This window comes from Nilaparvata lugens, chromosome 1, assembly GCF_014356525.2.
Source record: "Nilaparvata lugens isolate BPH chromosome 1, ASM1435652v1, whole genome shotgun sequence".
NCBI lineage: Eukaryota > Metazoa > Arthropoda > Insecta > Hemiptera > Delphacidae > Nilaparvata > Nilaparvata lugens.
In genome coordinates, this window is record NC_052504.1 from 37,919,263 (window position 1) to 37,944,463 (window position 25,201).

The 25,201-nt window shown below is 34.7% G+C and overlaps 1 protein-coding gene across 1 annotated transcript in view; it reads left to right on the forward strand.

Annotated features, from left to right (window-relative positions):
• The window catches only part of LOC111049592 (chorion peroxidase), a 74,934-nt gene that overhangs the window by 44,583 nt on the left and 5,150 nt on the right, over positions 1–25,201 (forward strand). Inside the window, exons 5-16 of the mRNA XM_039420928.1 lie at positions 8,297–8,488; positions 9,406–9,602; positions 10,228–10,401; positions 12,700–12,778; positions 14,208–14,353; positions 15,571–15,698; positions 16,159–16,272; positions 16,460–16,592; positions 17,050–17,177; positions 17,915–18,024; positions 19,351–19,443; positions 21,575–21,744. Coding sequence (XP_039276862.1) covers positions 8,297–8,488; positions 9,406–9,602; positions 10,228–10,401; positions 12,700–12,778; positions 14,208–14,353; positions 15,571–15,698; positions 16,159–16,272; positions 16,460–16,592; positions 17,050–17,177; positions 17,915–18,024; positions 19,351–19,443; positions 21,575–21,744 — 1,664 coding nt within the window. The remainder of the gene's footprint in view (positions 1–8,296; positions 8,489–9,405; positions 9,603–10,227; positions 10,402–12,699; positions 12,779–14,207; positions 14,354–15,570; positions 15,699–16,158; positions 16,273–16,459; positions 16,593–17,049; positions 17,178–17,914; positions 18,025–19,350; positions 19,444–21,574; positions 21,745–25,201) is intronic.

The following is a 25,201-nucleotide window of genomic DNA, read 5'->3' on the forward strand; positions in this document are numbered from 1 at the left end:
GTAAGCCAATTCTTTTGACTCAATTTCTATCAGTGGTAGATTACCTTCTACGAATCTAGGCTACGATAGTATCGATGCTATCTATAATTGGTTTGAACATAATATGGAACTGCACCTACACCAGTAATGAAGGAGAACTGTATTAAATACGTTGTAATTGTAAGAAAGTGTGAGATGATGATATCTATGTGGGGTTGATTGTTGCTAATTGTAGGCAGCTGCGTTTGCTTGCATTATCACGGGATGCAGAAATAGTGTGCATTGCATTATTGAACTATTAAGTTGAGTCCAGATGGTGATTAGCGACCCTTCGTTTGCGTGATCCTTTCTGTGGAAGTGATTTTGTGAGTGAATGAAGTGAATAATGGATTATCTTGAATATTTGAATTATTACGAACCAATACCTCAAGTCGGCCAGTATGGTGTCCGAATTTAAAACTGAAGAGAAGTGCTGATTGCTCTCAGATTTTTGCTGATGGTAGTCCACAGAGAGACTGGCGATTTATGTGAGTACTGCAGCATCATGTTGCATTGTACATAGTGTTGCAGCGATAGCTATTATTTGTTTAGTAATGAAAAAATATTACATTAAATTACTAGCTGGACAATATGCTAGAAAAAAAACTCAATTTTTGAAATAGATGAAAATGAATTTCAAATGAACACCAAAAAGGTGAGGAGTTGTTCATGTGTTAACTATAACTACATTTGAAAGAGTTTAGAAGATTATCTAATAGCAGATGATCATTATAATGACGGTCAAGAGAGGATCGAGACTGAAAAAGAGATAGAATGGGAGTAAGTGGGGGAAAGAGAGAGAGAGAGAATGAGATTGATTTTTCTTTTTCCCCCTCTCCGTCACTCACTCTCTCTCTCACACACACACACACACACACTCTCTCTCTCTCTCTCAGGCATAATATGGCTTTATTAGGATAGAGAGTGAGAGTGAGGAAGAAGAAAAGAACAAGAAAAAAACGAATGATGGGAGAGTGTGTGAGTGTGAGTGAGAGAGTGCAAAAGCAATACGCAAAGACAGCGTGTGAGAGCCAAAGTAGCATTCGAGATGGCTGTTGCCAACTTCGTCCTCCTTTTCATATTCCTTATTGTTATTTCTTTATTGATTTCAAGATAGCAGTTCAGTTCTATGGAGAAGTATATAAGCTCACAGTAGCAGGTTAATAAATCATTGCTTGATGACTATACTTGATAAAATAATTTTGAATTGATTTTATCAAAACCTAATCCAATCATCAAAAACATCTCTCGATCTTAATATCGTTTCCTACTCTTCAAAGAGAACTTTTGCAATCAGCCACTAGGAAGATTCGATTGAAGAATACCGATGCTACAAAACCTATCTCGGTCAACAATAAAGATCGTGGGATTATTTTGATTGAAGTTACCGATAATAATCAATCATCATCGCCCCAGAAAGTACTCTTTGTACCATAAATACTATTCGGCAAGTTTTTGATCTGTCTGAATTTCGAGAATAGACCTTTCACTTAAATGCTTGCATGGGTACCGCACTTTATTTTAGGTTGCTTTATTTCTTGACTCAACTCAGACAATTAATTCGAGAACTCAGTTACAACACGCCCTACTTTCCCCAAGAGTTGAAACATGCTCTTACAGCGTTAATTACAAATTACAATCATTCTTCAAGTATTTATTAACATTACAATGCCCACAACAGCATTGTTCCACGTAATCACCCATTGAAGCTGTTCGATATTGAAATTATCACCACATTGGAATTGTAGCTCAACAATGTTGCTTGGCAAGTTGACAAGCTGTAGAAATGTGAGCGTTCGTTCACCTATTTAAGAATTCTGAGTTATGAAATTGTTGCGATCTCTAAGGACATGGAAGTACAGTACAATGATCTTTCTTTGTTCATTAAATACTAGGGATAGTGCAAAGATTATTGGAAGTTTTATTGTAAAGTTACAGGGGGTTGGAGTTCACGTGAATTATATGAGTATAATTCAAAATCTAAATATATAAAAGCGAAATGGCACTCACTCACAGACTCACCCACTCACTCACACACTCACTCGCAGAACTAAAAATCTACCGGACCAAAAACGTTCAAATTTGGTAGGTATGTTCAGTTGGCCCGTTAGAGGCGCACTAAGAACGGATTTGGAAAAATTTCCGATGATACGCCCAAAATCTGCGTTTTTCCTGCGTTTTTTAGCGTTTTCTCAGCTTTATCGAGAACAAATGAACAGAAATTATTTCAATTTAGTACACAAGCTAAGCTAGGATGTAATAATGTTGTGTTGGAAGGAATTTGAAATAACACCAAAGATACCCCCAAAATTAGCGGTTTTTTGCGTTTTCTCAGTTCTTTCATCAAGTAATAGACAGAAAATGTTCAAATTTGGTACAGAGGTTGAAAAATTTTGTGATGAGGTGATTTTAATATTTCATCAAAGATACGCCCAAAATCAGCGTTTTTCCAACGTTTTTTTCAGCTTTTCTGCGTTTTCTCAGTACTTTGACTTTCTGATGGAATGAAGCACGCTCAAATGAAAAATGCAGGCGAGCGAAGCGAGCCCGCTGATCGCATTTTTGGACGATCCAGTCGGGTGTCCAGGGGGCGGAGCCCCCTGGCTAGACCGTTATGGCAAGCGAAGCGAGCCTGACGGCTAGTAATACTACAAGGCATATTCGAAAGAACAAATTGGGAAACGTATGAATTCTCCGATAGATAAACAAGTATTGCAGTATTACATTGGAGCTGTCAATAACTTCTAATTCCATCAACCTTTCACTCTCCATTCCTCAAATAGTTCAAATGTAATAATAGTCAAATTGATTTCACACCTAAATTCAATAGACTTTTATATGAATAAACCTATGTGGATGAATTTATTGTACGACAGTACTCGTACTGTGTTTCATGCTTGATCGAATAAATCACAAGATTAATAATGGTGTTTCATTATTCTCGCTTCAGGTCACAATAATTACGAAATTATTCAACTCGCATCTTGAATCTCCATTCATTTTCACTTCAATTTGAAGGTTACTACGAGACAAATAGTAATTGGCAATAAAAGAGCGATAACAAATAAAATAAACTTAGAGTTATAGTATTACTGAAAATACAAAATCTCTACGAGAAGTAAGTGACCTAGTGATTGTATGGTAATCACTACATCTTTGAATCGATCGGTCGACTTCCATTTTGAATGGACCTCTGGATTTTCTGGGGAGAGTTGAACAATTTGTTATTCATTCATTCCTTTCTACATTCAATTAGTAAAATTTGTGGTCGTACTGATAAGCTGTCAGTTAAAGTTAAGATACATGCGACTGTGACTCCCTTTGGAAGGTGGCCACTTGCAGGGAGCCAATTTGCGCTGATCCATTACTTTTCTTGTTGATGATAAAATATATCGACTTGAAAATGGCATGATGTCCGAAACATATTGTGATAAAATAATCAAAAAAGAGTACTGATATTTGTATTTCTATTTCTATTGAGTTCAGTATAGGGTCGAGGCTTGTGTGCTATGCTGATGATTCGTCTATAGTTGCTGTTGATGATGATCGAAGTGCCCTCAAGCAGAAAATGTCCAGACATCAGGATGAGGCAGCAGCTTGGTTCAGAACAAACCGCCTTTCCCTGAACACAAAGAAGACTAAAATGTTGGTGCTCAGCTTTAGGCAGGGAGCAAAGAATGCAAAGCTTCTAGGTACCACTCTAGATCAGAAACTCACTTGGATCTCCCACATTGAAAATTTCTGTTCCAAGCTCAGCTGAGTGACTTAGCTACTTCGCAATATGAAAGATTGTGTACCTGAGCACCATATTATGAGAATGCATTATATTGCATTCTTTCAGAGCATTTATACATATGGAATGGTCTTGTGGAGTTGTGCTCCAGAAGTTCAAAGGGTGCAGCTGTTACAAAAGAAGGCATTGAGTATCATTTCTGGTGCAGCTTATCTAGAGCACTGTAAGCCACTATTCATAAGTGAAAATATTATGAGTATTTCTGTGATGATATCTTTTAAACTCTTAATGAATGTGAGGAAGAATATTGACACCCATCATTATAGAAAAGATATCCACAGCTACAATACAAGGAATAAATGATAAGAATAGACGTACCCTATACAAGATTGAGCAACTTTTCGACAAGTCCTGGCAATTAATCTTTCCAATATACTCCCCATCACAGTTAGGAATCTACTTTCGAAGAATTCTATTTATTTTCTTTCTGAACTCTTTCATATGCCCGTGTAAGAATTTTAAACTTGAGAATTGTTTGTTCTGCCATTTCTCTTGTATTTTGTTTACTTTTATCAATTCGTGCTTTATATTATCAACTTCATATTTTATGTATTCTTTTTCATTTTGTTTTTGTAATAATTTTATTGACATCTTGTTATATTTTTATCGACGTTTCCTATTGCATTGCATATTCCTAATTGGAATTGGAGTATTCTTATTCCTGCTGGTTTTCTTTTTTTGTAGAACTTCGTTGATTTATTGATTTATCCAGACCCTACTATCAATCAATCTTCATTAACATCAAACAAGTCGTTGTTTAATATTATAAAATTTCGGAATTAGATAACTGATTCAAATAAATCAACAATAATCAATAGATAAACCGATTGACATTGTCGTCTATTAAAAATTTGAGACTGAAGCTACGCAATAAAATTCCAGTATTATTTTTCCTCTTTCAGATGTGTAAATTATGACAAAAAATACTGTCGGGGTCAATCATGCTGGAATCCATACCTTTGTCAGACTTGTAGTCCATAATCATATCTATACTTTATTATAAAATATAATAGAGATCATATTTACTGTACCCTCAACCGATTCACTACCGCAGTTGGCAATTTCTAGTCACTATCTCCGTCTGCTAATGAATGGGCGAATCGAATGAATGAGATTGAAGAAAGACATGCATCTCAAAGACTTCACGAAGCCATCTACTCGATCAGTATGTTGAAATTATTAAACTCAACTGGAATGATAGCTGATACACCTGTTACCAGTGAAGTTTGATAGCTGGGATCTCAATGGTTCGAGTTGAGCCCATTCCTATCCAAATGCAACATGACTCTACCATTTAAGGTTCTGGATTAGCCGACCTGTTCTGATCTGATATCATCGAAACTCGACGTCATCAGTAGTTATTGATATTTGAAATGCCACCGAGGCGTTGGTCCATTAACGGGTGACTACTCAATATTCCAAACAACTATATTCTCGTATCTTAAAGATCAAGTACTCCACTTGATTTACACAAATTCGTCCATCTACGTTCCTGTAGTAATTGACTCCTTACTATGCAAATTGCATTCCGACGGATCCATTATGGTAGTGGTTTATAACTCGGGAAACCTTTTCATAGACTCTCCAAGCATTGTGACTGAAATATTGGTGCATAATCTGGAGATGAAGAATGAATAGATGACTATGAACAATAATGAAGTATCCAACAGCATCAATGCTAATTATTGTCTCGAAACTACGAGTTACGTTTATAACCAGATAACCTTTTCGTTGACTTCTCAAGCAATGTAACTTATATTCTGATCAATAATCTGCCGATATGAAATATGAATAGATAAACTTCATTCCAATTGGGTTTGCAACAAGATCAATGTTGATTCAACTGCATTGAAATTGATTAAAATTTAAATTGTACAATCTAGATAAATCTCTTTTCAGGATTAGTAATGAATTGAAATTTCAAGACTGCATTTCTACTAATTTGACATTTTGCTCACGAAAATGAAAATAAATGATTGAATGAGAAGAACCTGAAACTGGATGACAGGACATCTTGTTCCATTATCATAAGGATTACACTCTGCAGTTGTTTACTGTACCTAGTACCACGTGTGATACTTATACATGATTTGATGATACAAGCCTTGAACACATCATGCGGGATGAGAATAGTAAATGACGCGAAACATGGACGGGAGCGAGACAATTGAAACCGTGGTCGAATACGGGAGTTGGAATCGACCTGCATCACGATCTCATACCGTGAAGATGTGTTCAAACTCAAAAATCAATAGAGAATCTGCATATAAGGTCTGGTTATTGAACGTCAGTGCGACCTATTCCACAACCCATCACTTATTTATTGGAAGGCACATGATAAAAGAATAGCATTAGGAAGACATCATTCTAACAGAACGGTCAGGTCGATATGTAGATTTCTGTTTGCAATCGACTCCCTATATATGTATCTATTATATCGATATCAATGACTCCAAATGTTTATATCATTGCCAGCTTAGTGGCATCGATCTACACCGCGACTTTCTCCTCTGTTCGCACTATAAGTGGAGAAGCGGTTACCTCCGTGGTCGCTTTGGTATCTTGTCACTCACTGAAATTGTTGAGAAGATTCTTGCACTTGCTACTCTTGTTTGACAGACCACTTGAGGAGCTGAGTCTGCAAAAAAGCATGAGTTTGAAAATCACTCTACGGAGCTACGGAACTATCTGATGCAGTAGTATAAGTCCAATATAGGTCCATCTCTCATCATCATCCTTCCACGCACAACCTTGGAGTTTATGTGGTCAACTACCATCAGAGCAAAGAATACGAATATTATCTAATCACGCCCTGCTCTTGTTGGGATGATACAAAATACTTTTGAAAAAATATAGTAACAATGACTGATGGTGCAATGATGATAATTGAATACAACAATTTTAATCATGTAGAAGAAATTAGGAGAGTAGATAAGAGAGGAACAAATACTTGGAAAGTAAGAGAGAAATAGCCAAGATGAAACACGAAAGATATGCATTGAATATCAATATACGTTCAAGACCTATCGAATGAGGATTTATTGTACTATAAACCTGCACTTGTCTCAGCGGTCTTGAATTGGTTGTGGCCTGAGATTTGTAAGTCATAGTAAACATACGTTAGCTTACTCTTGTATATTAGCTGAGTTAGGAGCACTAATCAGGTCAAGGACGTTCAGTTTAAATCTCATTACAACAGCTTATATGCAAATCGAAAAACAATACTAGTACACATGTCAGGGACTATAGCCTCATTTAATAATCGAGTGCGGCTTTTGGAGACTTTAATTAATTTTTTTAATTGAATGAACAAACTGAATTATGGTCTACGATTCGACCCATGCCTCAACAAGCTTTGGATAAACGTGTAATGTGTTTGATTACATTTACTCAATCCCACCTTACACTAATTAGCACTATCAGTTAGTGTAGTTTCGTAACATGGGCGTGTATATACTGTTCAAGATGCAAGGGCCCCTATAAACAGACAAGCCATCAGCCTACTGTTAGCTCACAACTCACAGAAACCTACAATCATTGATTAACAATTGAACAGACAGGTGCTTTAGATAGTAGAGGTGGTTTTAATTGTTACTACTATATCCCATCAACCATTATAAATGCTACCAGACAATCTTTTGATTCCTGATAGTTTCATCTTTTATTGTTTTATTTGACACGTTATTTCTCATCATGTTCTGAAATCTTCAAGAATAGTGTTTCTTCAATTTTCTAAATGTTCTTGGAATCAATCAACAGAACATCTTCAATAAACCTGATTGAACGGAAATCTAAATTGAATGATTGATGACGTGATGAATCTCACGTTACACAAACTGCTTTAAATATTTTACCAAACTGAATGTTAATTTAAAGAAATTTCCAAGACTTTTCAACTCCTCATATCTAATTTGATGGTAGTTTGATCATGTAAAAACAGCTTTAGGAAGTGATAGGGAAAATTTCAACCGAATAAATCATTGGTTAGTCATGAATGAATAAATGCATTTGATTAAAAGTCTATCAACCAATGTTATTTGAGAAGTGAATAATATGAAAGTACAAATCGGTAGGCCCATGCAATTTCAAGGTAGCTCTCATTCTTTCGTTTCCCATTTGTCAACTTGATGCAATCCATATACATCGCCTTGATTGTACCCAAACAATCAAAAGTGAGAGACCGCAAAAAGAATTGGATCAAGCCTGTCTCTTGAATGCAGCAGTAGACACATATTGATTGATGTTCCGATAAATTTGTTGTGATCGGAGGTCGGATCCCTTTTGTCCCCGTAAATAACCTCAAGCAGAGATAATATATTTGTAGGCCTAACAATGTCATATACATATAGAGCACTATAAACATTATATTATATTATGAGTGTCTCTGGTGAAGGTAATTGACGAAAGTGTGCACTAGTTAGTGTTGGATGATAATCAGAATAGAAGGATAGCTGGGTTTCGTATAATGGAATAATCATGTTGCAGGTACGGTCTGACAGTGGACGAGGTTGAGAAAGGACTGCCACTGATTGACACTTCCAAGACGCTCATCAAGGAAGTTTGCCCGCCTTACCTTGGCGAGGTGGAATGTCGTCCTGGAAAGTACAGACGCCTCGACGGTCTCTGCAATAACGTGCGAAATCCCACATGGGGCGCCGCTAATACACCGTTCACAAGGTCACACCTCATTCAACTCCATCATCATTTCGTCAACATCTATTACCTACCGTATTCAATCAATCTAATAAGTCAATAAAGATAGCACTCATTTGTAGATTAATCGATTAAGACAGTAAATATAAGTTGAAGTGAGTTTGAGCACGATGAATGGAGGATTGACTGTACATTAGAGTTGTTGTAAGCGAACACTCAATTTTCCTCTATTGTTATGCTCTTACATCTTCTCTGTTCCTGTTCTAGAATAACCTTTTTTATTTGTTGATCCTTATGAATTAATATTCTCGCAAACAGAAAATAAATTACTTGACTTCATAAAAGAAAGAGCGAATTTGAAATCAGTAGTCTTAATATTCTAATGTAAACATGGATGAAAATTACAAAAATTAATTCTAATTGTAGTCATAATCGAGCTTTCAACAGATATTCACATCCATTTCAAAAACAAAGTCCTTTAAACATCACAATCAACTCAAAAGATTGTTTAAAAGAATGAAAAGTATCTCATATTTATTGAATTGATTGTTCATATTTATTATTTAGATTGAAAATAAATAAATAATCATAAATATTTAGATTTCTCATATTTATTATTGATTGTTTAAAAGTAATCTCATATTTGAAGGAGAAAATTAGTCAAGGGAATTCAGTACCTAGGATAAAAAAATAATCAATAATAGAAATCGAAAGTGATTGAAGATTCTCTGATAAAATGAGTACTACTACATTGGACCCGTATTATTTGCAATCACTGAATCAATTAGTGGGTATTGTTGAGTTTGATATGAAGGGAAATAGTCTCCACTTCCCAGTCAGTTTTAATTATGTTACGTGAAGAATGATGATGAACTCATGAAGTATAAACAATAATTAATAATATATAATTTATTAAATATCTCATCTTGTTTGATGGACAGACTAGTCTCGCCGCAATTCGCCGACGGAATAGACGCACCTCGTGCAAGTGTACTCGGCCATCCTCTGCCCATTCCGCGTATCGTCTCGCGCACCATGCATCCAGACGAGGGCTTCCACGACCATGCTGGCACTGTCATGGTTGTCGCCTGGGGTCAGTTCATGGACCACGACTTCACGCTCACTGCCACTCCACTGGGTGGGTTGCACGTACTTCATCATTCTCTAGTTTAAGTCGTTTCTGGATTTGATTGATTAAAACATTAAATATAAGTTGAAGTACAGAATTTGAGCACGGAGAATGGGAGCTATCTATGTATGGAGGAATCAAACTGACTTTATCCCAAATGGAAAACCCATATCAAAAAATTATGCCTAATAGTTATGAGTTTTCAATAATTATTAATTCTCAGATATTATGCCCAATTAGTATTAATATTATGCTTTTTATATTAATATTAAAACTATTATATTCAAATAAACTATTAATATCAAACTATTATAAACTATTAATATTCAAATTATTTTGTGTTAATATTAAATAGTATGCGTTTTCAATTGACTACTCGTTATTGAAATTCCAAAATGTAATTTTAAGACATTTTGAAATCATTATATTATAGTTTTGATGGAATGGAATAATTCCATTATTTCTAACTTTTTTCAAGTCAATCAGGTCTTCACATTTTCTATCAATTCTATATCTCCAAGCTGCTCACAATCACTGTCATTATCCTACCATTCTATTCAAGATGTCAATGTAAAAAATATTATTACATACTTCGCCTGGCTCTATCATATTCAAAAATTTGCTATTTTTGTAGATCCAAGAGACAAGAACGAGCCAGAGGAATGTTGCAAGAGGCCACCTCATCTGAAGCACCCCTACTGCTTGGAAATTGAAATCCCAGATGACGATTACTTCTATCACAAATACGGAGTCAAGTGTCAAGATTTCGTCAGATCATTCCCAGCACCTAGACCAGGATGTAGACTTGGTGAGTTTGAAATATTATGTAACTATTTGTTCCATTTCCTGAAAACTTACGAGTATAGTTATAAACACTTCCGATGTTTAATCATGAAAATTCTCCTGATATCAATCAATTGTGAATGAGTGTGAGTCCTGGGAGAAGAGTTTGAGGGAAAATTATCTAGAAAGGTGATAGTAGGAGTAGGAAATACATTTAATAGCAAGCACGATTTCAGAAGCTGCATTGAGAACAATTATTAGGCTAAAATAATTATTATTGAAGTAAAAGTTACTCTATAGACAAGACCTGAGTGAAAGGACGATGGAAAGCTTTTATTGTCTTGAGTATTTTTAAATTAATGATTAGTTGGCAGGATAAATAATAAAAGAGTCATCGACTCCTTTAAAAGGCAATAAAATTCAGTTGTGACGAGCTTGATAAATTTGTTCAACTGAGTTCTCTCGAGAAAGAAAAATTACGTTACAAGACAATTTGATGAATGATTCATTTCACAATTTTTTCACACCTGTGATTTCTTAGAATCATTCAAGAGTAATCACTAATTTTTCACAAGAATGATCTTAATAACAGCCATTTTTCCGAGTTGATTCCAAAAAAACCTTAATAAGAAGTCCATCCAATATCATTCAAGCTCTGTAACTGACAAAGATTATCGATTAGAAATCAGCATTCAACTGATATGAAACTGATCTTCGCTTCTTTGAATGATTACCTACATCAAACTCCTTTATTGTGTACTTTACTAGTTATTCTTATGGAGTTCGATTGTTGAATTATTGCCTTATTGGAGAAATAAATGTGTACAATAACAAATGTTCAATCCCTTAATAACATTAAAGTTTGAGTTTTGAAACTTCCGTGGACTACAGCACATAAAACGTAGAAGTTTATACTTTACCATAATATAATCTGTGTCTGCAATATTATTTATCCTCCTATTACTATCATACCTACACTATACTCACAGTAGATTTAGTGTTCACAATATTATTATTCTATTAACTGAATCCAGAGTTCAAGCCTTGAATTCTATATGAAATAACAAAGTGAAATTTCAAGGAACAAATCCATAATTACGTCACACATTTATGATAAAACTATTGAAAATTCATCAACTATCGTTGTATATGAGTTATTTTCAAATTTCAAAGCTAAAATACATGTCGTTCCTCTTCTAACGTCCACATTTGATGCAATACACTCTACTACTGGATTACTTAGTTCTATTTCATTCTAATATTATCAGTTGAATGTAATATAATTCAGCGTTTGTGCCTAGTGAAAAGTTGCGTGTATATTTTTGGCTTCAAAATTTTCTGAAATAACTTAATTTATTCAAAGTGCGGTGATATTAAGTGCAATATTTGACTATAATTTGGTATTTTAAACATTATAAATTCAAAATTTCTAGCTCATATATATGTTTGGACAGAAATTGAACTTTAACTTTCCTCAGTATAAGAACATAACCTATTTTTCCGCACATTTTATTATTTATCAAAATTTGGGAACAGAATAGTTTTGGGCTATGCCTGTTGTTCTATCCCGATCATATTCATTATGATTTGTAATTGTATGAACAAATAAATAAATAAATATCTATCAGTGGATCAGGACCGTTCTCTGCAAATTATTATTATCACTTATGAATGCAGCACGTTGTAGCCTCCACTCTGCCTGAGCGTTGAACAATATATGAGTTTGAATGCGCATTGTTCCTAGATTAGCATCATTAGTAATTAGAAATTGCACGAGTCGGAATAATAATTATTGCAGGTTATGAAGCAGATGCTGAACGGTACCATACCGGTAGTGAGAGTGGAGTCAACACACCTCACCGCTGGTTATCATAACATCTTCGTGATATTCATGTTCGCCAACACCAACACATAAATCGCAGACCGCCGTTGTCTCATAAGCGCAACTTTCTACTATGTATGATAGTCAGATTTAATTATGAACTTTCTACGAAAAAATAAGTTGCTCCGTCTTATTGCATTACAGTATTCCTTTGTAAGACTTCTAATCTGCAATGTTCTATTTCAATATTTATTTACCATCCAAGCCACAGAACGTTAGGCCATGGAGAAAAAATAGCATAAGATCTTATTATGCTATTGTTTCTCTATGGATAAGCTCTGAAAATCAGTTTTTTCAAGTAATCTGATCCATAGGATTGCTTGAGAGGGTCTATGTCGAACAATCTCTTCAAAATTGAAATCTATTATTCATAAAATCTACAATTACTCCAAATGTAATCGAATAAAAACATTTTCGAATCGGAATTTTTCAAATTTTCAGGATCAAAGGTGCCATACAATACACTGACTGGAGTCATTGATGGAAACACTGTCTATGGAGTTACCGATGAATTTGGCAGGTGAGTTAACAATTATTGACAAAAACATTAATTTAAAGTGTTTTTTTCCGTGAAATCTCACAATGGCAGCTTTTCAATCTTTCACGGTTAACCGTTGATCAACTTGGCTATCCGTTGGAGATCTTAGAAAGAGTCCGAATTGAAATGCAAACAGTCATAGGGAGTTTATAATTATTATTTATTTATTAATAATCATTACATTACATCAATTTTGGGAATAATCCCATTTGACAGGTAACTTGTCAGTACTAATACTAATCCTAATACTATAATACATACAATCAAAATAATAAAACATTTATTCAGGTATCAAGTGTCAAGTATCATTAAGGATGGTAATGATATATATTATATATAAAAAAATCAATTTTCTTGTGAATAAAATTCTGAGTTTGCGTATAGGCTTTTCTCTAATAACATTTTTTGACTGCCTGTTTGAATAAAATGACTGATTCAATGTTTCGAATGTCTGTTGGCAGCCTATTATAGAGTCCCATTCCTGAATAAAATGGAGTTTTTTCAAAAGCTACATTTCTATGGATTGGAAATGCAATAATATTTCTATTTCGAGTATTATATTTATGATTATCTGTACAAAATTGGAACTTATTGATATTTACTTTAACAAAAACTACTAGCTGGTAAATGTAAATGGAAGGAAGTGTGAGTATGTTAAGGTCTTTGAAAAATGCTTTACATTAGTCCCTTGATCTCAGTCTACAGATAACTCTCAATATATTTTTCTGCATGATGAAGATTCTACGGCTGTCTACAGAATTACCCCAAAATATTGTGCCATAGCTCAAGTGGGAGTAAACATATGCATAATAGACGGTCAATAATGTGTTTCTGTCGAGTGAGTTGGAAAGAGTTGAAATTACAAAATAGGCTTGATTCAATTTTTTCATTAAACTCTTAATGTGCTCCTTCCAGGAAAAATTCTGGTCGATTACAAGTCCCAAGAATTTAGTTGAGGAGGAGAGTATTAAGCTATTTCTATAATGGTTGGAAGGTGAGTCTCGTCTATCCTCGTTTGATTGCGTATGGAACGAAATTGTATAAGGTGTGTTTTACTGCAATTTAAGGAAAGTCCATTCACTTTAAACCACTCGTTGATTTCTATAAGTGTATTCTTTAATTGAGTTACCAATGTGATCTGATCAGCGTTTGATGCTATACAAGTTGTGTCATCCGCATACATAATTAACTTTGAATTGGTTGTTGCCTTAGGTAAATCATTAATGTACGACAAAAAGAGCAAAGGTCCGAGGACAGATCCTTGTGGTACTCCATTATTATTCTGTGATCAAGAATGAATGTCAATACGTATATTGGGAAACAATTCCATTTAAAACGGTGGTTCTGTTCAATTATATAATCATTTTTTAGCAGTACCAGATCAAATGCTACAATAAGCGATCTGTTTCAGACATTTGCGTTCTGGATATGGAGGCCAGCTGCGCATGAATCCAGTGTTCTCTGAGTACGGTTTGAAAGATCTGCTGCCGCTGAAGCTGGATGTTCCCGATGAAGGATGCACCAGAACCAACGCATCGCAGTTCTGCTTTGAGGCCGGTCAGTCTGGCAGGTCAATAGTGAATGAACATTCTGCCATTTATTCAATAAAATCAATTATTCCTCTCACATTAAAAACTCCCTTCACTTCACTTCTAAAAAGGCCCATTTCAATACATTCAAATAACCAAACACTCACGCACTTCTCTGGTTACACACACATCGATTTCGGAACATTGGTTCGAAATCCCACCCCCTACATTAACAACGAAAGGAAAAAATCAATAAATCAGAGAGAATTTTATTTCCTACAAACCTACAATGAGCATTAATTTTTAAGATGTATTGTTGGAGAGTTATAACCCCTGAAACCGCAGAAAATTGGATGAAAACCTGTTATTTCAACAGTTTTACATTTTCAAGAGTGAATACGGTATCTCAACAGCTGTTTATTTATTTATTCATTTTGTTAGCACAAACAATACAATGATCGGAAAAGAAAAAACAGGCTATTGCCCAAAACTTTTTCAATTTCCTAATTTAGTTTCAAATTGTCCAAATATTATATATAGGTTATGTCCATTTCAATTTTCTACACCAAATCACAATCTGAGAATATAGATTAGAATAAAACAAACAATTTTAAATTTGGATAGATTGATAGTAAACTTTTGTAAAAACATGAAACAAACTTTAAATTCACAAAATAAAGAATAAAATCACTTAAATTTTAAGCTCAAAAATATCACGAATAAGAATATCAGAACATCTGAATATCAGAATATCTGAACAAAAATTGTAGAAAATTTATCAAGCTTTAGGTCATAACGGTTGAATGCATTGTTCCAAGCGTGTGAGCGAAATGCAAAAAATGCAATATTCAAACCACCCTTATCCTTTCAGCATAAAGGGTAGGGATGAGGACTTTTGATATTTTCTACACCTAACTGGTCACAAAGGCAAAGGCTGCAAAGTAAAAAAATATTGTGTTCAAAACATTCCTTCCGATTTCCTTTGTCAATTGTTGCAGAACTGCAGGGTCAAAAATTGCCTTTCAAACTTTTCCCCCTATAGGCCTACCCTTTTCGAGCATTCATTGCCTGGACTATTCTGTATACGTGACTAGATGGATTACCATGGATTGTCATATTAATCAAATGGAATTCGATCCAGTAATTTCTCTAGGACTGTATGTAAGCTTTGAAATTTCAATGGGTTGAAGTTATGAATTTGTTCTTCTATGGGAATATTATTATTTCAATTGATTTTTCTGGCAGGTGAGATAAGAGTGAACGAACAGCTCGTCCTGACATGCATGCACACTTTGATGGCTCGCGAACATAACCGCATAGCTGCAGAACTGGCAACAATTAATCCTCATTGGGACGATGAAACACTGTATCAAGTAAGTTAAAGTTCAGTCTATTTTAATCGTTCATTTCTATCTCTTCCAAGAATCTTCAATATGGAATTATGTAGGGAAAACTCTAATGAATAGAACGTTCACTATTAATGATATTGGAATTCCTTTCACATGATTCCAGTGCTAATTTGAGATGTGCATCAAAGAATATAATGTATGTGCGAATTCAGATCCTTCATTTTTAGCAAACATTCATGCAATAGAAATTCTGATGCCACAGAGTTTAGAGTTCCTGAAAGATACAAGTTATCAATTGAAATAATTTATTCATCTGAAATATAACTCAACTTTAGACAAGCTTGGATTATGCATGACTTTTCCAATGATGATGCTCCAAGTCCTAGATAAGTAGACTGAATTATTCTCTGCTTTATGTTGGAGATATTATCAAGTGGAATCAATTTTATGCAATTTCTTGTTTCATCTTTTTTGTCAATTCTAGGAGTCAAGAAGGATTGTTATAGCCGAGATCCAACACATCACTTTCAATGAGTTCCTACCAATCATTCTAGGAAAGGAAGTTATGCAGAAATTCGATCTTATCCCACAAAAAGATGTGAGTACTGATCAGCTATTAAATAAATATCAATTCAATCATTCATTCATTAAGATTTAATTGCACTCAAACTGTCTGAGTTAAAATTTGAGTAATGATTCCATAATAAATATTATATTCATTTATAAAAGTATTCATCAAAGTTATTTGGAGTAAATGCTATTATATTATGGTAATGTTGTCGCAGGGCTATTGGGATGGATATGACACAGAGATAAACCCAAATATCATTGATGCTTTCTCAGCAGCTGCATTCAGATTTGGACATTCCCTGCTGCCAACAGCGGTCGAACGCTGGAGTAAAGCACACAAATTCATTGGTAAGTCACACAAGGTATACTGTAGCATTTCTTGTTTGAAAATTGAATTTATCAAAAATTTTCACTGATAAAATTCACAGCTCAAATATAAAAATTCAATACACTCAATTGTTGTTCCCTTCCTAAATTAATATATCATTTGTAAGAGGTGGAATTCTTTACTTACTTGATAACATATTCATCTCAATAATAATTATCATCTTATTTTCAAGTAATTTTAAAGAGAAACCTGCAAATGGATAAATTCATTCTAGAGCAATGATTTCAATCAAAACAATTTCATGCTATGAAAATGATATCTTAAATCCCTACAACTGGAACTCACAAGCTATAATAAACATTTGATAAAAAATGTTTATCTATTTCTTCTCATATAATATCTGACGAAGGAGCTGTCATTTGAGCTTATCCATTCATTCATTATTATTCCAATTGAAGAAAATTATGGATATTTCAGCATCAAAACGACTTTCCGATCTGATAAGAAGACCATACGATCTCTACCGTGCTGGAGTGATGGACGAATACTTCATGGGATTGATGAACCAAGTTGCACAAGCTATGGACGATTCCATCACACAGGAGTTAAGTAGTAATCAATGTCAAAATATTATATTTACTTGTTTACGAGTAATTATGATAATCATTGTTACATTTTTTGAAACTCAAAAATGAATTGAAGAAGTTCTTGAATATTGATTCAACTACGAGTAGAATACCTAAATAGACTGATTAATTTATCCTCACTAGTAAGAACTTATGTCAAATAATCAAGTAATCTAATTGAGGGAAGACCAGTGAGGTAGGATTTTGACGCAGACAGCCTCAATAACGACGTTTCTATTCTTTTGCATGGTTGCCTTTTTTATTTTTTTAGGAGCCAAATTTGGCTGAAATTGGAGGTGGGAAGGTTATATACCCCTTGTATAATCTATTCATCATGGCAAGACTCATAGCCTTGTTCAATTACGCACGGGTACCGGTAGCATAACTGCATAAGCAGTTCGTGATGGAAAACAACATTCAACAAAAATATTATATAATGAGATAATGACGTATTGTACAATTTTTGTTTTGTGGTCGAATAAATTATTGGGCCTATTATAATGTCTGATTCAATGCATGTGTTCAATTTGAAATGGAAATAACCATTACGAATAAGACAATATTTCTTAAAATATTGAGAAAACCAAACTGCTTTTTGATTGCACTTGAAAACATTCGAATGAAATGTCTTTTATAACAATAGTATAGCTACTTTTTTAGAAAAAGCTTCAAATTGTATAGAATGTTTCATAACTATTTTTATTGTCCTTGAACAGGTAACAAACCATCTATTAAAGAAGCCCGGCAATAGATTTGGTCTTGATTTGGTTGCATTCAATATGCAGAGAGGAAGAGAATTTGGTGTGCCTGGCTATATGGAGTTCAGGTATATTTGATACACGAGCATTTTTTCACGTTTCATATTTATATTTCATTTTACATGCTCTTGGAGAATATAAAAGTGAAGAGCAGCACTGAATCTCTTATACTAAACAAAAAGAAGGAGTTAGCTTATAATTATCTTTATGAGATACTAATTACATGTCTGACACATCATAATGTCTGAAATACTTAATTGATTAACTTCGAATTTAACATTAAGATTCTTAATTCACCAATGATGTTTACAGGACTTTATTCATTTCCATTAATAAATTGATTAACATTTTAACGATTGGAACAAATTTATTCAATTTTGAGATACAACGTTTTCGTAAGATAAAAGCCAAATCAATTGCTTTTCTATCCCATACTATTAAACGAGCAACTTCTGTTTATATGTTCAAATGTTTGTATTCACCGGATCTCGAAAACGGCTCTAACGATTCTCACGAAATTCAGAACATAATATGTTTATAATATAAAGATTCGATTGCATTAGGTATCATCCCTGGGAAAACTCGCTGAAGGACATTAAAAGGATGATTATTATTCATCCTTGGGAGAACAGCTGATAATAATTATTTCGTCGTTTGTTGGTGATGGAAGTGAATGAGCGAGTTCATGTGTGTGGGACTGTGTCAAAATATTATGACTCAGCTGTTGAACTTTTGTAATCATTCAATCAGGTACTTAGTGCCGGTTGCAAAGAAGCCGGGTTATTTTCAATCCTGATTAATTCCAGTAGATCCATCTTTTTGAAATGGTCTTCTCTGATTTGGTTCACGTGGAGTTAATCAGGATTAGAATTTAACCGGCTTTTGTGCAACTGGGCCTTTGTGAGGGAAATTTTTGCATTCCTCTGGGAATTAATCTTGATTTACTGTTATTAGATAACATTTCATTTCTGTATGAATGTTATTATAATTTCTTCAGTCGTAATATTTTGTTTATGCTTTTTTACTCCAGAGCGAAGCTCGGTCCCCGATATTTGTAAATTATTCAAGATGTTTACACTTTTGATATCATCTGCATGGGAATATAACTGAATTCAATCTGTCTGTGCTTCCAACAGACCACGGGTAACACCTGCTTGTACCTGATATGATTGGAAAATAAAAAATTATGTATATAAGTAATGTTACGTATTTAAGTGTCATTACAATGGCGATTACGATTATGTTAACCTTTCGAACCTTCAATATTTATTATAAACAAGATAAATTGTTGGAGCTGATCGAATCTTATCTACAAATAATACACTTTCTTAGTGGTAATGGAATACCATACAAAAAGTAGTAACGGAGTTAATATTATTTTCCCATTGTTTCAGGAAATTCTGTGGTCTTCCAGCTGGTGAAACTTTTGAAGAGTTGTTTGGAACAATGCCAAATACAACAGTTTTCCGATATCTGTCTATTTTTGAGTGAGTACTGTTTCTTCCATCATAATTTATCGGAATAAAACGCAAATATCGTTTCATTTCTTCTGCGAGGTTGATGACAATATCAAAAGTTCTGAGCTGTCGGTTATAGGAAGGACGATGAGACACAAATTAACCTGCAGATTTAGGTGGGTTCCGAACCGGAAAGCGATTTTCAAACTCAAAGATGGAATTTAAAGATGTTTGCGCTTTATGTGGTCACCTGTCCTGAAACAGTCAAACTTGAGGTTGATTCACATCTTTTGATCTGTTCAAAATTATGAAAAAATATAGCCAAAATTGATAATTAATATAATAGTTTACATGATGAAGTAGCCATAATATGTGAAACAATCTTTCAGGCTTTCAACTGATAATTTTATTTAATTTTTATTTATTTTTTTAAGATTTCGTCTTGGAGATTCCAGGAGGGAGTATAAGACAAGTCATTCTTATGAATACTCAATTCCATACAGTACAGAACAGTCAAAGTGTATAAATCACCAATCCCTACGGAATAGTCAAGTGAACATATAAGTCGATAATACAGCCCTACTCTAGTTACTCGTCATATTTTAATTCTTTGAAGCTAGTTCAATCTGAAAGGAACTCTTGTAAGCTATAAAAAGCTGCATCAATTAAAATAATACTTTTTCAATTGATTTTTAAATGTCTGGGTATTTTCAATAATTCTTTTCAGCATGAGCGGTAGCTTGTTATAGAATAATCTACCAGTATAGCTTGGTTTTTTCTCGAATAGTCTACTATTATGCCTCACCAAGTGATAGTCAGATCGGTTTCGCGTGTTGTAGTCATGAACGTCAAGATTTTGGCTCAAATTCCTTGCTCTTACGAATAAAATAACCTCATAGATGAACAAGCTAGGCACTGTTAGTAGACCCAGTGACCTGAACAGTGGCCTGCAAGAATCTAGCCTATTCGCTTCTCCTATACACCTAACCGCTCTCTTTTGCATCTTAAATACTCTATCCATATTTTTCTTTGAAGAGTTACCCCACACTATGATGGCATACCTTATATGCGACAATAAGAGACCATGGTAGGCTGTTATTAGTAGCTTTTTATCTTTGAGCCTTGCAAGCTGTCTCATTACAAATACTCCAGATGCTATTTTGGCACACAATTTTTCAATATAAGGAGTCCAAGTCAGTCGCCTATCTAATAAAATACCCAAAAATTGAACCTGATCTTCATCATTAAGTTGACAATCATTTACAAAAATGTTTATCTTCCTATCTTCTATTATATTATGTTTGTTTTTGAATTGGAGGTATTGACATTTCTTGCTATTAATTGTCAGCTTCAGTAGATTCAAAAACTGTACAATGGACTGCACCCCTAAGTGGGCATTTATTTCGAGATTATCCAACACAGAACTGCTGAAAATAAGTGACGTATCGTCTGCAAATAAGAGAGCTCTACCATTCATCAGTTCTTTGGGTAGTTGGTCAACATAAAGCAGAAAAAGCAATGGTCCCAGCACCGAGCCCTGGGGCACTCCAGCCTGAACCTGCACTCTGTCAGACTTAATCTTTACAATGCTGTTGCCCTTTACTGTGGTAAGCTCTACACATTGACTCCTGCCAACAACATATGACTCAAACCATTTTAGTTCGACCTCATTTACCCCTAAGTTCTGGAGAATTTCCAATAAAATTTTATGATTGACACAATCGAACGCCTTAGATAAGTCTAAGAATATTGCAGCGGCCTTATTACCTGAATCTATTTCCTCTATCAGTCTTTCCACAAGAGCAACTGTAGCGGTTTTAGTTGATTTCCCCTTCTGAAACCCATGCTGCTCATCACAGATGAGCTTATTCTCTTTCAGGTGCAGAAGTAGCCTGTTCAGGACTGCCCTAATCAATAGCCTGTAGCTGAGAGTAACCTGTTCTGGACTCTCTTTATCAACAAGAACATACTTTGTTTACACATTATTCCGTCTAATCCAATAGAACCTGGCTCTTTGATTCTGAACGTTTTCAACATCAAACATAACATGAGATACTAAAAACAGTTATTATTTTCAATTTTCCAATACAAAAAATGTTTTGAAACGATACTTTATAATATTGTCTCCATTGATAAAAATGACAATTTTCTCATTGGACAGTCATCCATCTGATGTGGACCTGTGGTCGGGTGGTGTGTCGGAGCGCCCCCTGCCGGGAAGCATGATTGGACCCACATTTGCCTGCATCATCGCCACCCAGATGAGCTACATTCGTCGCGGAGATCGGTTCTGGTATGAACTGCCCAATCAGCCTTCATCTTTCACTCCAGGTTAGATACTGCCTCACAATAAACACATTCAAAAACACGTCCACCATGCCTCCTATGTTCTAAATTCAGAAATGATTACTACGCAAAATAGTTGTGTGTTGTCTGTTGCTATTGTAAAAGTAACAGTAATATTAGTAAGGCATTTCTTCCATCAATCCCTTATTCCCAAAAATAATTGGTTTGATAAAGAAAATAGATTGTAGAATGAAAATCGGGGATTGTATGCATGTTTTTAATTTATTGTTTTCTGTGGAATACCTACACTCATATTTTTCAAGATTTAATTTATTGTTCTCTGTGGCACCTACACTCATTTATTCTATTTCATACGTCAACCTTCTAAATTCAAAATTTTCAAATAAATTATTCCTGGACCAAAAATTAAGTGCCGAAGCAGTGATCTGTGATTCCATAAACCTATAATGATTGTTTTTTTTGTTAGGGCTACACTTGAATATGAATAAAAATATAAATACACGATTTTAACCTTCATAAATAACATTTAAACCTTCTTTAACCTCAAAATTGTTCCAGCAATCAGTTTTTTAACTTAACTATGTGTAACGCTAGTTCGCCGCCATGGTGCACATTGGGTACCTAAATGGACTAGCAAATAATGGCGGTCAGACAAACTTATGTTCTCCTGATCGAAAACTTCACAGCATCTCAAAGAATTTGGAAATGTACAGTGTATATCTAGGCATTTGAGACTCATGAGCTATATATTTGTTGTGTATCTGCCATACGCTGAATAAATAAATATAAATACAAGTAAATCCTACCCTTCTTAAAATTGTTTACTCAAAACATGTTTGGGCTATATGATGCCATTGTCAAGTCATCATAATTTATTGAAATAAAACGCAGATAATGTGTCTTGATAATGGCATCATATAGCCGAAACAAGTTGTGAGTAAACAATCTTGAAAAGGGTACTACAGTCTGTGTGAAATAAGTTGAGACTTGGCCCTCCATCCCAAGAAATTACAAGGTTGCCAAATCATGTAAAATTGCAACTTTCTCAAATTTCCAATTCAACGTTAGAATTGGATGAAGAATATAGTCCCCGATGGTCCTAGTAGTGCTAAAAAAGTTTCAGGGTTGAAGAATTAAAAGGAAATTTAACTTTCATGATAAAATTGGAAACATCGCAAAGATTTGTTTTTCTTTTTTTCAATATCACTTCTCTCAGAATCATGGGGCGCCGTAATGCGTAAAAATTTTATATCGAATAAACTGGGAGAAAGTCGCCTCTCTATTGGTGTCTCGATCCTTTTTATCCGACCAATAGTTATTTCCAAATTAATGGTTATGTTAGTCAATGTCCAGACATGAAACATGAAATTTTCGACATGTTAGAAACTTTTATGTTTCAAAAGATAAGTAGGTGGTGAAAGTGAGAAAGTTTTTCAAAAATAATTGGAATTATTTTTCCAATTGTCAAACATACTCGGAAGAATGTATTTTGGTCTAGGAAAAGGAGTCTCCTTCGAACGCCAATATTACCTTGAAAATCAGACTATAGAATTTTTCATCATAAATCAGCTGTCGAGTGGATTATTAATTGCATGCAATGACGCATGCAACTACTACTGGAAGTTAGACATAATTCATAATCAATCAGCTGACAAGTGGATTACACTGATGTCTGGAAAAGCCGTGTCTATTTCCACTAGTAGTTCTGTGAACAGTAGACCTCACGCAGTAATAAACCACAACCTCCTCCGGCTCCAGACATGCATCATTCGACAAGCACCGAATGTTGGGCGTTCGGCGAAATATTCATCTTGCTATTAATTTGCCGATTAACGAGGAGACATCGTCACACATGCGTGGTTTGCCGAGCACTTGATCGTTTTGGGAATAGCGAATACTTATCAAGTGAATGTCATCTACCATCAATGTCAACATGGATGTCGATGTTGATGTTGCTCTTTTTGCTTATCCTGCTTTTATAAATAAACCAAACGAATTTTCACTGCTTGCCGAATAGACACACACAATCTATCCACACTACTTGCGATTCGGCAAGTCTCTGTTCGGTGTTTGCTGAATGACGCATGTCTGGAGCTGGTTTAACATAGACCTTTCTCTGCTTTCAACTCGAGCTGACCTTTTGCCAGTATGTCTCGAAGGAGATTGACTATTTTTATGTTAGCATTTTCGATACACCAACTCCAACAGACAGGATTTACTCTGATGAATAGTATAAAGCCAGCTCCAGACATGCATCATTCGGCAAACACCGAGCAGCGACTCGCCGAATCGCGAGTAGTGTGGATGGATGTTTGTCTGTTCGGCAAGCAGCGAACATTCGTGCTCGTTGTTCCAGCCAGCTCCAGACATGCGGCATTCGGCGAACACCTAGCATACTCGCCGAATCACGAATAGTGTAGATTGATTTTTGGTATTCGGCAAACAGCGAGCATTCGTGCTCATTGTTTTCCCGTTTAATGTCGGTCTTTTGCACACATCAAAACGAAAGAATGTTCGGCAAAAGGCAAACTTTCCCTCATCCACACTTTCGGCTTGGTGCTTGTGTCATTTTTGTGTTTGTTTTTGGATTTGTATCTACATTGAGGTTAAGTTAATTTGTAGATAAGATTTTTATTTTATTACAGTCTGTGAATGATCATCAAGTATTAATATAAATCACTTTTAATATGATAAAGAAGCTCATTCAATGAATTCAATTCTTGATGAGAACTAGATAATAACCAATCCCATCCAGGTTACTGAATTATAAACTGAATTCTTTAAATGTTTTGAAAATTTCCACAAAAATATTCATTTTCAATCAATTGAAGTTGAAATTCTAGGGCTTTTCATGTCCTATAGCCTGCAGTTATTGACAGGGGTTAGTTTGGTTTATTTATGAAAGCAGGATAAGCAAGAAGAGCATCATCAACATCCATGTAGATGACATTCAGTTTACGAATATTTGCTATTCCCAAAACGATGTATATATACACGCATGAGTATAGATGTCTGCTCGTTAATCGGCAAATAGAAGACGAATAGTTCGCCGAACGCTAAACATTCAGTGCTTGCCGAATGATGCATGTCTGGAGCCGGAGGAGGTTGTGGTTTATTACTGCATGAGGTCTACTGTTCACAGAACTACTAGTAGAAATAAATACGGCTTATCCAGACATCTGTGTAATCCACTTGTCAGCTTATTGATTATGAATAATTCTATAGTCTGATGAATCCCATCTTCAGAGTAGATTATTTATATATTTATAGTGATATCAGAGTATGGAGGAAATTCTTTTTCCTTTCATATTATCCTTAAAATGCATAATTTTAAAAAACCTCGAGTATGTATCGACATGCAGTTGAATGAGAAATATTCCTGACAAATCTCATAGAATTCTATTAATGCGTTTTGCCGTTAATGCATTACATACATACAGAAAGATGAGAGAAAATCCGAGTTAAAACATAGATCTCACTG